Here is a 17,888-nt window from a genome sequence, read left to right as displayed (position 1 = left end):
GCACCAAAAAATGGCTGGCCACCCTTCTGGATCACCGCTACAGAGACAAAATGTCACAGTTTCTACCCCAACCCTGCGCAAAAGAAAGAAAAGGTGGCGCACCTGAGCAGAATTATATGCGACTGGCTGTGTGAGGAGTTCCGTGCACCACATTCCACACAGGGAGCTCAGGCGGACACTGCCTCCACTGTATCCCTCCTGTAGCGGCAGTAGTGGCAGCAGGCCGCACACATCCAAAAGTCTAGGCCAAGGCAGGGGGGATTTTCTGGATGCCTGGCGAAATCTGATGCGGCCACCTCAAACAAGTAAAGTGCAGCCATTACCAATGCAGTGCTCGCTCCGTCTCAGGGCCCACCGCCTCCTCCTTCTGCTGTTGCTGCTGCTGCCGCCTGTCAGTACTCCATTCAGTAAAATTGTAGACTTCTGGGTGACATTGATGATGCAATACACCCAACTGTAAATGCCAGTTACCAATGCGGTCCCCGCTTCGTCCTAGGGCCCACGTCTCCTCCTGCTGCTGTTGCTGCTGCTGCCTGTCAGTACTCCATTCACTAAATTGTACACTTCTGGGTGGCATTGATGATGCACTACACCCAGCTCTAGATGCCAGTTACCAATGCAGTCCCCGCTCCGTTTCAGGGCCCTCTATCTCCTCCTGCTGCTGCCACCTGTTGGTACTCCATTCACTAAAATTGTACACTTCTGGGTGGCATTGATGAAGCACTACACCCAGCTGTAGGTGCCAGTTACCAATGTGGTCCCCGCTCTGTCCTAGGGCCCACGTCTCCTCCTCCTGCTGCTTGTAGGTACTCCATTCACTAAAATTGTACACTTCTGGGTGGGATTGATGATGCACTACACTCAGCTCTAGGTGCCAGTTACCAATGCGGTCCACGCTCCATCTCTGGGCCCACCACCTCCTCCTGCTGCTGTTGCTGCCGCCTGTCAGTGCTCCATTCACTGAAATTGTACACTTCTGGGTAGCATTGATGATGCACTACTCCCAGCTCTAGATGCCAGTTACCAATGCGGTCCCCGCTCCATCTCAGGGCCCACATCAACCTGTACTAATACAGTTACACCACATCACCTGTGTTTCCCTTACTTGAACTCAAAAATCATCCTTCAATAATACTACTTATGTCACTCCTGACTGAACCCCTACAAAATACTAGCACCAAATTACCTATGTCTCACTTCCCGAACCTTAATATACCATGCAATATTTGAAGGGCACCCCAAGCCCTCTCTTTAACCCTAATGAAGACACGTGAATATACTCTGCATAGGACCAGTACACCCTATCACCTGTCACCCCACTTAACACCTCATATAACGCAACAACAATAGCAGTGAATCCCACCAACTGTGCTCCCCTTCTCGTAATCACCTATACACAGCAATATTAAGAGTGCAGCTTATTACCTGTTTTACTGTATCCTCAACAAATATTACCTTGCAGTACACTTCATTACATGTACTCTATTCATGAACCTTCACAATCCTTTCATAATAACAATGTTCCTCATAACCTGCCTCCCCTGCAATAAAAGCTGTGAACCCTCTAACTTGCCCCACTTTCTGGTTCTCTTCCCAGGTCATTCTGCATAACACCAATGCTCAAAACCTATCTCCCCCTTGCCTTCACAACTCGCAATAGAAGCATTGTACACCTTCACCCGTGTTCTTGGTTTTCTGAACCTCCATATACCTGCGCTTCTTTAAGTTAGATCTACGCCCACTTCATGTTCAATGCTCAATGTCACTTCCAGGTCCTTCTACTGGATTGGAACTGCATCACATCAAATGCTCCTTCTTCTTAAATCCCCAACTAAAAATAGCAGTGCTATAAATTATTTTAGTGTACCCCAACATCTGTCCCTTCCTGAACCCCCATATCGCCCTGCAATAATAACAGTGCACCCCATCACCCTTCTCATCCTTCCTGAAGCCCATGTGTCTCCTCCTCCACTTCCGGGTCCTTCTACTGCATGGGAACTAGCCACTACCATTTCTATACAGACTCGATTAGTAGATTGCTGAGCTCCTGTGACACTTATCGCAGCTGTAAGTGTGTATTCCGGGACAAGATGAGGCTGATCGGGCTGAGGAGAGGTGTGGAGCTGCTGAAGCTCACTGGGGTGAGAAATTATTTTATATCTATACGGGAACTATGGTGCAGTGATTACCAACCAGGGTCCTTCCAGAGGTTGCTAGGGGATCCTTCAGGTCAGTTCAAATGACAGCAATCGTCTATTTGTCTGTAAAGCCTAGTAGTCTACATGGGCAGTTTCCCCAGCGTTAAACCTGAGGCTTTAAAAACCCATGTTTAAAATTCCCATGCATTCCAATGGCCTCCTAGATTGTAAGCTCTTTGGGGCAGGGTCCTCTCCTCCTGTGTCACTGCCTGTATCTGTCATTTGTATCCTGTATTTATTGTACTAATATGTATAGCGTAATATGTTTGCGCTATATATATCCTGTTTAATATTATTAATAATAATAATGGCCCAATCTACAATAGTACGTGGGGCATGTTTTTGACCGGTATAGATAACGTTAAAAATTAAAATGCAGGGTAAACGCGGGAAAATGCTTGTATTGAATTCAATGGAGGCTTTTACAATCAATTTTAAACTTTTAAAGAAAGCTTCCATTGAAAACAATGGGTCTTTTCTAAGCGTTTTAAGCATGACTTTGGAAGCTGGAAGCCCCGTTTATTAAGGAGACTCCCGGATCTCCCCCACCCCACCCTGGGGAATGAGTACAGGGGTACATAAAAAAACCCTTACTCAATTCCTGAAAGGGTTAAACATTTATGTAAAAAAAGTACCGGACAGGCTAGGCGGGCTAAACCTAGACCGTGAGGTAAAAAACTAAAGCAGGATCCCAAAGATCCCGAATCACCGCCTGGTGGGCCTATGTGGGGGAAGCGTCCGTGCGCGGAGTGAGGCAGGCAGCAAATACACCCTCCGGTCCCGCCGGGGGGAACCCACATAACCAGGAACAACATAAAAAGTTGAGTGAACCCCAAATTTCCCTGAGCAATTAACAGTCCCATAGGCAATATAACCAAAGTGTACAGTATATATCAAAAAGACAACTAAAACAGGCTAGGGAAGCAGGGATACTACATCCCAGGTCCCGGAATATGGCCAACCAGGAAGGCGAGAGCAACAAGGCTCACGCGTCCCCGGTTAACCCTAGGCATAATCAACCACCGGATCCAGAATGCATTCAAAATAACAATACAACTATCAACGGAATCTGCAGCAGTAAACCCTAAAAAATAAGGCTCAGCATAGCTACCAGTATATGGTAAGTCCCACCGCAGAGGGGATACAACTTGCACAGAGTCCGATAGAGTTCGGTGATGCTTGGCAGCACAAGAACTTGGACCTCCATTCCAAGGTGGACTATTCTCCCAGCCATGCAACCTCCATTCAAGGCAGACTGATCTCTCAGCCTTGTGCTGTAGGTGATAAAACAAATAGAGGACAGTGATAATCCAGTGGTGTATAGGAGCTTAAGAAACACAAAAAGTTGAAAATGAAAGTTCCAAGAACCATGATAAAGGTATCCCGAGAACCAATAAAATCATTGGCGATGCTGAATCAGTCGATCAGGTTGTGGAAGGAGAGGGGGAAGAAAGATGGCTCCCGGAGGTGCTTGGAAGACTAGTGAAAGGGAGTCGTGGAGGAGCTTGCGATGGCACTGGTTTGCTGTGAAGAAACGAGGTCGCCGTGGGCCATTCAGGTAAGAAGATGTCAGGAAGATGCAAATCACGGACAATATGAGGCAGGTCAGAAGGCTCGCGAAGAACAAGGGTCCTACCTCCAGATCTGATGATGAGATGGAAGGGCAATCCCCATCAATATGGGATGTTCCGATCACGAAGAACTGTCAAGAGCTGTTTAAGAGCCCTGCGGAGATCCAAAGTATATTTACAGACGTCAGGCAGCAGTTGTATCTGAGCCCCGGCGTATTCTATATTTGTAGATTCTCTGGCTTTTCTCATGATATCTTCCTTGGGTCTGTAAAAAAGAATCCTACAAATATCATTTCTAGGGCGTTGCGGGTTTGTGCTGCGCGGGCCCAGGGTTCTGTGTATCCGATCCATCTCTATCAACATCGGATGGGACAGCCAGGAGCTTAGCAAATATGGAGTAGGAGGCTGCGGGCAATTCCGAATTCGGAATGGTTTCAGGTAAACCCCTAATGCGAATGTTATTCCGCCTGTTCCGATTTTTGGCGTCATCATGCAACAAATACAACATATTAAGTTGTGCCTCATGGCGTTCCAAAATAGCCGCATGGGATACTACTTGTGAAGATAAATCAGCCATTGGGTTTGTAACGCAGCGGTGGCATTAGTAACTTGTTGAACAGACTCACGAATAGCGTGAAACTCTGCCTTGCAGCTCGCTTCCAGGCGCCCTATACTGTGGTCTAAATCTTGCTTGGTGGGTAATGCACGCAGGTGGGCCTTCCAATCCCATTCCCCCTCGGCATCTATGTTGGCTGGGCTATGGCCTAAAGAGGCTTCTGAAGGGGGCCTCAGGCAGGGACTGAGGATGGGGGAGTCGGGTGTACCTCTAAGGCAGAAGTGGTGGAGGCATCTGGACCCGGTGCTGGTGAATCCTGCTGCACTCCGGTCNTCTGTGGAGTGCACCGCGCCGGCGGTGCCTGCTCGTCGGTAGGGGTTGAAAATCTAGCCCCCCGCTTTGGGGCCTTGTCGCGATCCGAGGGGAAGAAGCTAGTGAGACCTCCGGTGGCGGGATCGCCCCCTCCGGGGCGTCCCTTCTTAATCCCCTTTGTTTTAGGGCCCATGGAGAGTGGATAGGAAGGTGCTGCAGCGCTTACACAAGAAGAATCCGCCGGCGGGACACGGAGCCTAGGATAGCCGCGTCCTACTCCGTCGCCATCAGGCCACGCCCCCCAATATGTAGCTTTTAATAGGATCTGATTCTATGCATCTACCCTACAATGCTGATTTATGACTTTATAACAGCAACACAATAGGATTTGAAAATTTGGGCATGGATGGACCATACGGGTGATCTTACATGTAGTAAAGGTCTGGTACTTTTCTAACCAAGCTCTTCAAAAGTAGCTTTTTAGGGTTTCTGTCTGAGCTTGTGAATACTAAGGAAGCTATATCTAATCTCAAAGCTTAGATATACTGTACTGTTCACATTAAGATGAAGTGGAAGATGCAGAGTTGGCCAAGGGCCAGGTTGATGTCTTGGGGGCTAAGTTACAACATTTATACTCCTGCAGTAAACCAGAGAAATATCACAAATCATTTAAGCTTTGAACATTCCCTTCATGTTTCAAGAGATGATGAACTTACCTACATTTTTTTTTATCTTGGGATAAACTATAGAATTCTTTGCTCTTCACAACCCATTGTTGTATCTTGACTTCCTGTCTTGAAGACACAATGAAGTGAGAGTATATAAGTATATGTCCTTACTTAGACAGTTGCCACTGAATGATGTATCCCCTTTGGGAAACTTTGTCTCTATTCCTTTCCTGGTGTAATGATAGATTACCCATGACTTAGTTAAATGGTAAAGTTTGACCCGTACTTTATGACTAATGCATACAAGCACCACATCCCAAATCGAATCAAGTCTTTAATAACACCTACTGAATACAAGCAGGAATTGCTAGAAAAGATGGACTTTTAAGGTGCTAAAGAGTACAAAGAATTTTTAGTTAAAAATAAATTAATTCCAAAAGTTTAAAATTCCAATTACATATAACATTTTCACAACAAATAATATACCAGTATTTTGAATAACAAAACATTACTAATTCACATTTGACCCTTTGACATTTGAGTTGGAAAACTCTTAACATTTCCCTAACTCATTTCGCAGAACTTGTCTGCTTCAACAGGAGTAAAAGAGTTCCATTTTTTTCTAGCAATTCCTGCTTGTATTCAGTAATTGTCATCAAAGTCTCGCCGTTACTGTCATGGTGACATCCACATGGTTGCTAGAACAAGCAGAGACAGGAATAAAATAAAATATATATTGTGAACCTTTTGTTAAAAGGTCACAACACTGTTGTTGGAAAAATTGCTGCTTGTTAGATCTGAATTGATCTGAAGAAAATGTTATACTTGAATTTCAAACTTCACCACCACCTCCTTCTATGCCTTCCACTTCCTTAAAGAGCATGGGTAAGATACTTTCTGTGACTTTTACCTCTACATTTTTGCCACTTTTTTTTTGACTGTGCACTAGAATCTGTAGTACATTGGTGAGGTTTGGAGGCTTTTGCAGGTTCTGTCAGAACCGACTTTAAAGGAACAGATCACCCAATGCAAATGATGGCTTTATTATACTAGGCCTTCTTTTAATATTTTGAGCATTATACAGCTTTATTTCAGAACGCTAATTACAGTTATGCATGAAAGAAGAATACAACTGTAAAAATACATTTTTAGTTCTTCATGACTTTATCAAATAAAATCCCCCATGTAAATCACCAAATAGTTTTAATGAACACAGAAGTATTGTAGTGTAATGTCTTAAAAAAATTGCCATGGGACAAGTAGAATTAGTTTTTTTTGTTGTTATTATTATAATCTTTTTAATATCTTCATTCATTAATATTAAAAAAAAGGTTTTATATAGCACCAACATATTATTAAGTTCTGTACATTAAATAGGAGATGCAAATGACAGACCGATACAGACAGTGACACAGGAGGAAGAGAGGACCCTGAGAAGAGCGTACAATATAGGAGGAGGGTGGAAGTATCGCACAAAAGAGAAAATGTAGTGGTGGGATCTCATAAATATTATGATTTGTTATTAAAGTGAGAAATGTTGCCTTCTTTTATAGGTTAAGACTCCCACCTTGGGCAAAGACTTCAATTCCAATGGGTAAAAATTACAACAAACTGAAAAACACTTTACGGAACCTCAATCTCCACACTGTAAGAAAAAAAATGTTATGAAAATGTAGCATGCTGTTTATTGTAATTTAAAAGGTGCCTGCCTAAATGCATTGATTTTAAGAACAGTTGGAATTCCATATTGGTTGTTACAATGTACCAGAATGTCTTCAATCTACATTAAATGTTAACATGTCTAGGCAGACAGAAAACACACATTACCACAGCTCTGTATTAATTACTAAATGCATTATTAAATGTATTGATTAAGTGCAAGTTGTGTAAGAATCAGAACTTAATATGGTATTGGCCCCTTTTAATCGTTTACAGCAGAACTAAGATGGAGGAAGAAGAATATGCATATGAAACCAGTCAGTAATGCTGCATTGTAGGAAACATTTTCACCTTTTAGCTGGGTGCACCACCTGGCATTTTTCAGTTTTTAAGGTGGTTACTGAAAAATGCCAGTTGGTGCGCCCAGCTAAAAGGGGCTGTGGAGAACACTGATGTAGATGGGAAATGTAGAAATTAGGATTAAAAATGTGTTAGACATTCTAGGCTGTTTATAAAACAGGTAATATTACATTCACTGAAACATTTCCTGGTGGAGAATCTTCCAGGTCCATATGTTGCGATGGGAGTATTTCAGTGAATTTTAGATTTACTGCTTTATAAATAGAGCTCTTTGTAATTATATGCTGTTTATACTTTTGGCTTCAGTGGACTTTGTTTCAGTAATATGTTGTGTGTTATTTAGGTGTGTGAAGAGGCTCGGTGCCCAAACATTGGAGAGTGCTGGGGTGGTGGAGAGTATGGCACGGCTACAGCAACCATCATGGTAAGAGAAGTCAGTGTTTCAAGCTGTTGTGTTTTATAAAAAGTTTCAGAAATTCTGATCCAGGCCAGGGTGGCCATTTTTATAGTGTGTGCTAAAAGAATATCCCAGGTCATAAAGTACAAAACAATGGGAAAAAATGTTTATTTATGATTTATATTTTATGATTTTTTTATAGACAGAAGCAAACAAGCTCAGTGCTACAATGTAAGAAGCATAGCTTGCATATATATGAGTAAATGTGGCTGCAGCAGTGAACAGAATATACAGTAATTGGATAGCTGTGCAGTCTTAGCTTTAACTATTAGATTCCTTGGAGTGTGGATACTTTCAGCAAAGCAGCCTGCTACAGGAGCCTAGAGATCAATCCACTTGTTGGAAATCATAAACTTCACTGCTGGCTTGCTAACAATACATGATAGAACAACATTAATAATTCTTAAATATTAGAGATAAACATAACTTGAATAAAAATTTATGGTTTCTGCTCTTTGAATTTCCACCAGTTATGTTCATGTTTTTCCCCTTTGTTTTATTGACAGTTAATGGGAGATACATGTACTCGAGGCTGCCGCTTCTGTTCAGTGAAAACGGCCAGAAAACCTCCTCCGTTAGACCCAGAGGAGCCATACAACACAGCTAAAGCCATAGCAGACTGGGGACTGGACTATGTTGTTCTTACATCTGTGGATAGAGATGGTTGGTATGCGCTCCTGGTGTACAATCTGGTTTGCTTCCACATTTAGTAGATGTGTAAACAGAAGAAACGACAGGGCAGTGATGTATAAGGAGGAAGGGGTGCTTGGTAACTGACTATACATTTTTATCTTGCACATTGCAAGCGAAAAAGAAATCATTAATGGAAAAGGAAAACACTGCAATTAGGAATTTTAAATACTTGATAGTTCTACACTGGGATTTTTGGCCATGTCATTCATTCTTAAAGTTGGAAAATGTTTCATTTGTTATCTGTGAGCTTTTAAAAAAACATTTCTTGCTGTATATGATGAAGAATGCTGGTTTATTTTCTTTTTTTTTTTTTATTTATTATCTATGTAGATCTCCCAGATGGAGGTGCTGAACACTTTGCAAAAACCGTATCTCACTTGAAAGAGAGGTAACTACATTTTCATTTATCTATTTAACTACCTATATGCATCAATTTTATAGGGAGAGGGCTCCCAGACCTTTCAAACACAACTTGTAATAATGCAAGTTTTTCTTTTTAACCTTTTTGGTCATATCTCAGATTTCAGAGGACATTAAGATGGGTGGTTTGTTGTACATGGTTCTCCGAACACGCTAGAAAATATATTGTAATGAGCAATTTCAGTCAAAAATAATCATTCCTTGTCATTTTATTTTACCCCATTATGCCTAAATCTCCTGTATTCATGCTTTTATTCAGCTATGATCTGAAGGAACAGTTATCAAAGTTGGTAAATTAGTGTGTATTGGTGATATGCTTTTTTCAGTCATATTTGGTTATTTGCATAGATTTTCTGGAAACAATTACATTTTCTTTTCTACAGAAACCATAAAATTCTTGTTGATTGTCTAACGCCAGACTTCCGAGGGGATAAGAAGGCTGTAGAAACCGTTGTTCGTTCAGGTCTAGATGTCTTTGCCCACAATGTGGAGACTGTGCCAGCTTTACAAAGGTACTAGTGTACATTTTTAACTGGTGTGTTCTTTCTATAGGTTAGCTGTCCAGAACAGAACTAGTTGTCAAACCTTTAAAGCCCAGTTAAACCTAAAGTTTGACAAGGCAAATTCTTTTACCAATCAGGTTGATAAGTATATATAAATAGTGTACATAAGCTAAGTGGTGGACAGAATACATTTTCCAGAAGCCAAATGTGCATTACAGATCATCCCTGAATTCAGCCATTGGAACCAGACGTGGTCAATCATACGTGACACCAAAAGCAGGAATATCATCGATGTCAGACTTAATTTCCTAGCATCCCTTCTTTTAGGTGGAAACTATGTTTCTACATGAGAGAGGGCAGGGATTTTATGGTAAGCAATTGTAGAACCACAGTTTGGTAACAGAAAACCAAAATGCATGATAGGTCCTGCCTTTGTCTATAGGTGCACAGCTACATAACAGATTTTTGAATTTTAAGGTAGTACTCAATTTCCACTATCTGACATAATTACTTTTAAGAATTTGTTATGTTTTAGGTTAAGCTGCACTTTAGCTGTTTACCTTAAATTGAAGTATGTTTGTGAACAGACATTTCTTATTGAAGGATGTCCAACTTCCACTCACACTGTGGGATCAGAGTTATGTTCTGCTATTTCCATCCCTGCTTGATTTGCAGCATGCAATGCTCAGAAGAATCTTAGGCTATGTACACACGTGCAATGGTTCTCGTCCAATAATCGGCCCAGGGCTCTCGTCCATCATACAAACGACCGTCTTGGCGGATCCATGCACGACAAACACTTGTAATGAAAGTGAAGGGGAGAGAGCACAGCAGGGTGCTGCCCCATCATTCTCCTCCTCCCCTCTCTATAGAGCAGAATGGTGCTGTATGTACCTTTCCACAGATTGCACGTGTGTACATAGCCCTGAAGATTGGTTTTGGGCGGGTTTTATTAAGCTGGTCACAGACAGAAGTAGATATCTCAGATCAGCAGCTTGGTGTGTCAGATTTCTCACACTCTTCAGCTGCAGCTAAACTTTGTTGACCTCACAAATCATATTCTGCTTGTGGCTAGCTTTTTGCTTCCAGTTTATCATGACATTGACCCTTTTCATACTCTCTGGTTTTACGACCCCCTTTTTTTTTTTTTTTTTAATCCTTTAAAGAACCTACATCATATCCTGTATATTCATATGAGATTCACACAATGTAAACCTCCACCAAGTTTTAAGTGACTGATTACTTACCTTTAAGTTTAGGTTTTTTATATATCCAAAACATTATACGTTTCCTTTATTTGTAACATTTTCTATATTTTAAACTCTAGACATGTACGTGACCCTCGAGCTAATTTCCAGCAGTCTGTAAGCGTCTTGAGACATGCAAAAGATATCCGTCCAGACGTTGTCACAAAAACCTCTATCATGCTGGGTTTAGGAGAGACAGATGAACAAGTGCATGAGACAATGACAGGTATGTGATGTGTACTGTAAAATAGTACTTTTGCTTAGCAGCTGCAGGGTGGCTGCACACGGGTAAGTATATATGCTGTGATGTATATATGAACAGCTGTGCTGTGCTGTATATATGCTGTGCATACTTGGTGAATATGGCACAAGCTCACAACCTGGCAAGGAGTTTATTTTTTTATTTTTTTTTTATAAAGGACAGTTTTTGAGGGTAGCTAATTAACCTATTTCAGGGGTCATCAAACTTTTTTGGCCTCCTGGCCATTTCAGGGGTGAGCAGGAGCACACTAGGCCAGACTCTCTCTTGAGTCCTGCCCTAATGGCTCTGCCCCCCACCAGGAACACCCCCTGAGGGGAATTCCCTCTCCTCCACAATGCAGAGGGAATGTTCCCTATTTACCCTGGCTGGTGTTAACACTTCCGCCGCCGGGGTAAATAGGGAGCATTCCCTCTCCTCCGTATGCATTGCAGGGAAACATACAAAACATGTACATTCAAGAATACTTATAGCTACCTGTTATGATGTTATAGGGTACCCCAGGTGCTCCCTCCATCTCTGCTATTGCTTTTCCTAACTCTTCCTTCACTTCATCTTCTCTGTTTCTCCCATCTGCCAGTGTTATATAGGTAATTCCCATTAGACCTCTTTGGAGATTTTGGATTGGCTAATGAATGTGGTTCTAGAATACCTAATGGCTGTTGCATTCCCCAGTTTGGAACTGGTAATCTAAGCTCCAGTAATCAGTTGAAATGTCAAAGCAAAGTTTAATGTAGAAATTCCAGAGCCCAGGTTTCTGGAGTTGTTGGGGAAGCACAGCAGGGGGCCATTTAAATAGGTATCAGGATGGGGCTTTTGCCCAACTCTACCTGCCCTGTAGCATTTATCCACACCCAAGCGATAATATAATTTAACTATTCCTTTGATGGAAAGGGCCAAAAGTTCATTATCCTATCCTTGGGAGGCTGTGACTGTGACCATCTAGTGTTGGGACAATTTTATCTATATCACTTCTGTGACCTTCCTGGAATCCTATTGTTTGGGATCCTCCAGGGGTTTGTGTGACAGATCAGAGGTAAACTGATAACTATAATTAAATACATGCATCCACACCCATACCTTCCTTCATGCATTGTAGTTTTACTTAACTATTAGTAATATAGCTTATATATATATTTGTGTGTATATATATATATATATATATATATATATAAACACACACAATATAGCTATTGGGGTGATATGGGGTCATATTCCATATTTGTCCTGTAACACCCTGAATAATGGCTGAGATTAGAACCTCTGACAGTAGTTCTAGCCCGAGCTACCATGCTTCCCAACCTTTAAACCTAGTACTAGTGATGTTCTACAATAAAAAGATAGGTTGTAATGATCCTCTTGTATTATATATATATTTACATCCATATACAAACTCCCTCTAATCTGTTCTGTTCCAGCTTTGCGAGAAGCAGATGTTGACTGTCTGACCCTTGGCCAGTACATGCAGCCAACCAAACGTCATCTGAAGGTAATAAACCTCTCCTGAGCTAGATAAACAATGAACCTGAAGGTGCGTACACACTTCCAATTTTTATCGTTCCAATCGAACGACGAACGATCGATTGGGCAAAAAATCGTTCGTAAAAAAGTAACCAACGACGCCGACGAACAAGGAAAATTGTTGGAAACGAACGACCGGACCGGCGGATCGGATTGGGCGACGATCGTTGAACATCGTTCGTGTGTACGGTCGTTCATTGATCGTCCATGTTCAGAGCATGCGTGATGAACGAACGTCCGTTCACTTTCCTGTCGTGCACATAGTTCCTCTATCGCTTAAACGATCGTATCTATTGTGTGTACAATATCTACGAACGATCGTGTCGTTACCTCTATGTGCAGGATCGGTGCTATACGATCGTTTATATATATTGTGCAGGAACGTTCGTCGTTCGTTTTCCGACGATAATGATTGGAAGTGTGTACGTAGCTTAAACTGTTAGACTACCTTTAGCTGCTTTCCTATGTGAAAGATTCTTTTTCTTTTTCAAAATCCTTATGGATATATTCTACTTTCACTAGGATTCTCACTCTCTGCCTTATGATTCCCCATTGATTATTGGTGCACTAAATAAGGGTGGTGCCAAGCACCAACTTAGTGAAGAGTGGTATTTACTTTTACTATGGCGCAGATTTCTCAATCTGAGCTATTTTGGGGAGAAACAGGAAGGCACCACCAGGTCCCCACACTAATATGCTGTTGGCAGATCACTCACAGAAGTACAGAGTCACTGTTAAAATCTAAATCGCACCCTATGGTTATAAAAATATCCATTAGGAGAACAGGTATTTAATCTGCCTCTATATCTCTCTTCTGGTGCTTTGCAGCAGCCTATATAGCTTTAGCCACTGAGCAACTGAAAGCCGTGTAAGGCATGGACTTCCGAAGGTGACATTTTTTTGTTTTTTTTTGTCAAAAGTCCTGTTTACTGCCATGTTAATGAGGACACACACACACACAAAGTACATTATCTACATGGCAATGGAGAGTACTCTTGATGCCCTTGCTTGTGCTGGTGACTGAAGTATGCTGTCACCATCAGCTTTTAAATTGATCCGCTAAGGCTGCAAAAAGATCAGACCGTGATTGTATGTTACCAGTGCCGATGTGACCGGTGCCAGTAACACAGGACCACAATTCAGAGAAGTATTCAATGAAGCAAATGATTTTAGCTTTTGCTGACTGGGGGTTGAGGGGGTAATTTGCTATTTATCACTAAATAAAGTAAGGTATTTATACAATGTGATGTGACTAGTTTGTTGGGGCTTACTCTACTCAATACCATGCTGTAGGATACCATATATAAACAATTCTATCCCCATGCCACGTTGCACATTGTGTTATCTGTCACATACTACAGGCTACTGTACCCTGTTTTGTATTGAGTGTATTGAACCACTGCAGTCTGTTTTACCATACATAATCTGGACTTCTTCTTGCGTTCTGTGGAGTAAGGGCAGTGTGTACACTTTAGAACTTGGAACCCCCAAACTGCCACACGTTTCATTTAGAACTACACTTTACTCATTTCACAAAAATCTGTGCATTGTGGTCTGTTTTCATACGACTTGGGCTAGGTCCACACGTGTGATGGTTCTCGTCCGATAATCAGCTCAGGGCCGATATCGGAGAATCTTACGTGAGAATAGGGCTCATCTTCCATCGTCCGAACGACCGTCCTGCCGGATCCACGGACGATGGACGTCGATTGATCGAAATGGAAGAGAGAGTGCAACAGGGTGCTGTTTCGTCGTTCTCCCCCCTCCCCTCTCCTTAGAGCAGAACAATGCTATTTATACAATGTGATGTGACTAGTTTGTTGGGGCTTACTCTACTCAATACCATGCTGTAGGATACCATATATAAACAATTCTATCCCCATGCCACGTTGCACATTGTGTTATCTGTCACATACTACAGGCTACTGTACCCTGTTTTGTATTGAGTGTATTGAACCACTGCAGTCTGTTTTACCATACATAATCTGGACTTCTTCTTGCGTTCTGTGGAGTAAGGGCAGTGTGTACACTTTAGAACTTGGAACCCCCAAACTGCCACACGTTTCATTTAGAACTACACTTTACTCATTTCACAAAAATCTGTGCATTGTGGTCTGTTTTCATACGACTTGGGCTAGGTCCACACGTGTGATGGTTCTCGTCCGATAATCAGCTCAGGGCCGATATCAGAGAATCTTACGTGAGAATAGGGCTCATCTTCCATCGTCCGAACGACCGTCCTGCCGGATCCACGGACGATGGACGTCGATTGATCGAAATGGAAGAGAGAGTGCAACAGGGTGCTGTTTCGTCGTTCTCCCCCCTCCCCTCTCCTTAGAGCAGAACGGTGCTGTATGTACAGCACACATTAATGCATTGTACAGCTGTTAGTCTTTGGAAAGAATTGTGAAAGATCCTTTCCAACGACCGTTACACACACTGTAGCACAGTTGCATTGCAATTATAATTTTCAGTTAAAATATTGACTTATCATTGAAAACTTGTTCTTTAAATCCTTTGCAGGTTGAAGAATATGTCACACCTGAAAAATTTAAATATTGGGAACAAGTAGGTAACCAATTAGGATTCCTTTATACGGCCAGTGGACCTCTAGTTCGATCATCATATAAAGCAGGTATGTCCAGGTGACAATATAGTTGTGATTTTTTTTTTTTTCTTTAAATTACAAGAGCAAAAAAGATTGCCTTTTAAGTATAGGATATAAAAATATTCTGTCTGTGACTAAAAGTAATGTAGGACTTTATACAATTATTTCACTAATGGTAAACTACTCTACCTAGAACTAGTTCAGCTTATTCAGGCAGAACAGAACTCTAAACCATTAAACATTTGAAAAGCTAAACGCCAACATTTTCTTCAGTCTTGCACAGTTGTACAGGATCTGCTCCTGCATTAAAATTGCTTACATTGGTTTCACTGCACACTGTGAACTTATTTGCAACTTTCAAGCCTACGTACGCGTCAGATGATTCTTCTCCGGTGGGCTGATATTTCAGATGATTCTCCACCTCAGGGCTGATATTTGATGAGAATCTGGCGTGTGGACAGCGCCTGTCATCCGTCCTGGCAAAACCACAGACAATGAACGATCGTAATAAAAGTGAAGGGAAGAGAGCGCAGGGAGAGTTCTCCCCTCTCCATAGAACAGAGCAGTATATACAGCTCTCGTTCAGTCTTTGTGAAAGATCCTGTCCAATGACAATTATTGCATGGGTGTAGGCAGCCTAACACAGACAAATCCACCAATCTTTTACATGGAGACAGGCTTTAAAGGCTTTGTGTCAGGTATGATTTTTTTCCTTTCTGTCCCAGAGAAACAACATTACCCCATGTTTGGGTGAGCTAAATAGACTGAAATTGCAGAAAGAACAGATGGAAAAATCAAATTTGCAATGCTAAGGGCAAAAAGTGTGTGACTGCTGTGTATGCTATAGTAAGTATGAGTTACCAAAAATTAACATTTCTTTTATTAGGTGAATTCTTTTTGAAGAATTTGGTGGAGAAAAGAAAGACCAATATTGCATAAAGTTGAATCTTGTATGGACTGTTGAACTGTACGTGTCAAGCGACAAGCAGAGTGCATTTTGTAATGGCTTGCGGTGCTCTTGTAAACCCCTCTATCCCATGCCTAAAATCCTGTCTGCAGCATGGGCAATAAATGGAGCAGTGTCGGTAAACTAATTAACCAGAGGGACAGTTGTATACGGTAATTGGTGCAGTACTAGTGCTGACCACTAGAGGGAGAGCCACAAAACAGCATCATTCCGATTTCATGGATAATTGGGCACTTAACCCCTGTTTGTAGTTAGGATACAAATGTTGTAATAAAAGCACTAGAATGGTGTAGTAATCTTGAAATTAATCAATGGCTCATGCAAGAATCCTTATCATTGGAAGCATATTTGACATTTTAAGGTACATACATACTACTTTGTGCCATAGGTAGTATGCAGTTCTGTTTTCTTAAACAGTCAAATAAGTAAATTAAAAGTTACTGTAGAAATTCATTTGAATTTTCAATGAATGCTGCATGACATACAAATGTACATTGCTGTGGTGAACACATAGGCTAAGCTCCAGCTTGTATCTACCCAAGATGAAAATATACTTTTGTACGTTGATTATCATCTGGTCGATCCCTATTTCGGAATTACTAACTTAAGTTTCAGCTGGTACTGAGTTGTGATTTTTCAAAAGTAGAAGAGCAAGTAAATTATTGCTTTTATAGTATATGATGTAAAAACACATTCTGTATATGACTAAAAGTAATGTAGCACTTTAGACCACCATTAAAAAAATATTTATCTGATTTTTTTTAAAATTAGTATTAACATATGTATCTATGAAATGCTGTATACAAAAGGTTATTCTTCTCTATTTAAGAATCACTTCTCCAGATAATCTGTGTCATCCAAATGCTTCCCCTACCTAATCAGTTAGGAAACTATTAGGATTTAAAGCCCAATCCCACCCTCGCCTCCTCGCTGTTTGTATAAAACCTACTGTAGGTATTGGATGGGATGATGGCAGTTATTGAGGAATCATGGTAAAAAAACTAATCACTTAACACTAATCCCATGTTTCTCCCTCCTCGGTGGAATCTAACAAAGATGTAGTGATAGCTGCCAGAACACATCCATTAGTACTTTGCATTTAAAGAACAAGTATTCGTTTACCAAGAGATCTTGACCTTAATGCTTTATGAAAGTAATTAAAAAGCCTTTTATGCCGAAGAAAACAAACTCCAGAACTGAATGTGGCAAATAAAACTTGCAAATCCCAAGCTGTACTGCACAAATAAAATACTCTAGACCAGTGTTTCTAAACATGTATATACCAGTAGGAAGAATGCCTCTTACATGGCTAGCTATTGGGAAGAATGTCAACCTTACAGATAGCCAAAAGATCATTGTGTCACCAGTGTTGGACCCAGAATTTTTTTTTTTAGGCTGAGTGGGAAGAAATTGTAGGTGGGTGGCCTGTATTGTGACCCAACTTTACAGTAACCACCCAAAAACAGACGGGTGGTTACTGAAAAGTGCGGGGGGGGGGGTGCACCCAGCTAAAAGGGGCTGGAAGAAACTGGGATTTACTTAAACTAACCTGAGAGTCACAAATTGCAAACAAAGAAACACTGGTCTAGATAAAAAGTGTAACATTTTCTTTTCACAATAATATAAATAGAAGGAAGATGAGGCAGTTGTAGCCATGTGTGGAGGGAGCATTGCCACTCAAAAGGAAGTTACTGACATGATCACCAGCTGAGAATAAGGAAAAGGATTAAAGCAACCACTGCTTCCAACATGCAGATCTTTTGCATTTTTCTTTTTTTGGTTTAGCCCCATGTCATTTGGTAAAATGCACAAAAAGGATTTGATCACTGAAGACCCTGTGAATTACAAATTGACTAGATCAGGATTCCATGGGAAATTGGAAGACAGTA

The 17,888-nt window shown here is 41.3% G+C and overlaps 1 protein-coding gene across 1 annotated transcript; it reads left to right on the top strand.

Moving 5' to 3' along the window:
* Positions 1-2,000: 2,000 nt before the first annotated feature.
* Positions 2,001-16,754, top strand: LIAS (lipoic acid synthetase). Its single transcript, XM_072406315.1, has 10 exons — positions 2,001-2,141; positions 6,859-6,952; positions 7,668-7,748; positions 8,288-8,444; positions 8,805-8,862; positions 9,278-9,406; positions 10,725-10,870; positions 12,322-12,392; positions 14,948-15,059; positions 15,919-16,754. Exons 2-10 carry the CDS (start codon positions 6,896-6,898, stop codon positions 15,969-15,971), a joined length of 864 nt encoding a protein of 287 aa, XP_072262416.1. The 5' UTR covers positions 2,001-2,141; positions 6,859-6,895; the 3' UTR covers positions 15,972-16,754.
* The last annotated feature ends 1,134 nt before the right edge of the window (positions 16,755-17,888 follow it).

The sequence above is a fragment of the Pyxicephalus adspersus genome, chromosome 3 (assembly GCF_032062135.1).
Source record: "Pyxicephalus adspersus chromosome 3, UCB_Pads_2.0, whole genome shotgun sequence".
NCBI lineage: Eukaryota > Metazoa > Chordata > Amphibia > Anura > Pyxicephalidae > Pyxicephalus > Pyxicephalus adspersus.
The sequence above is the reverse complement of the archived record's forward strand: the minus strand, read 5'-3'. Positions and strand labels throughout refer to the sequence as shown.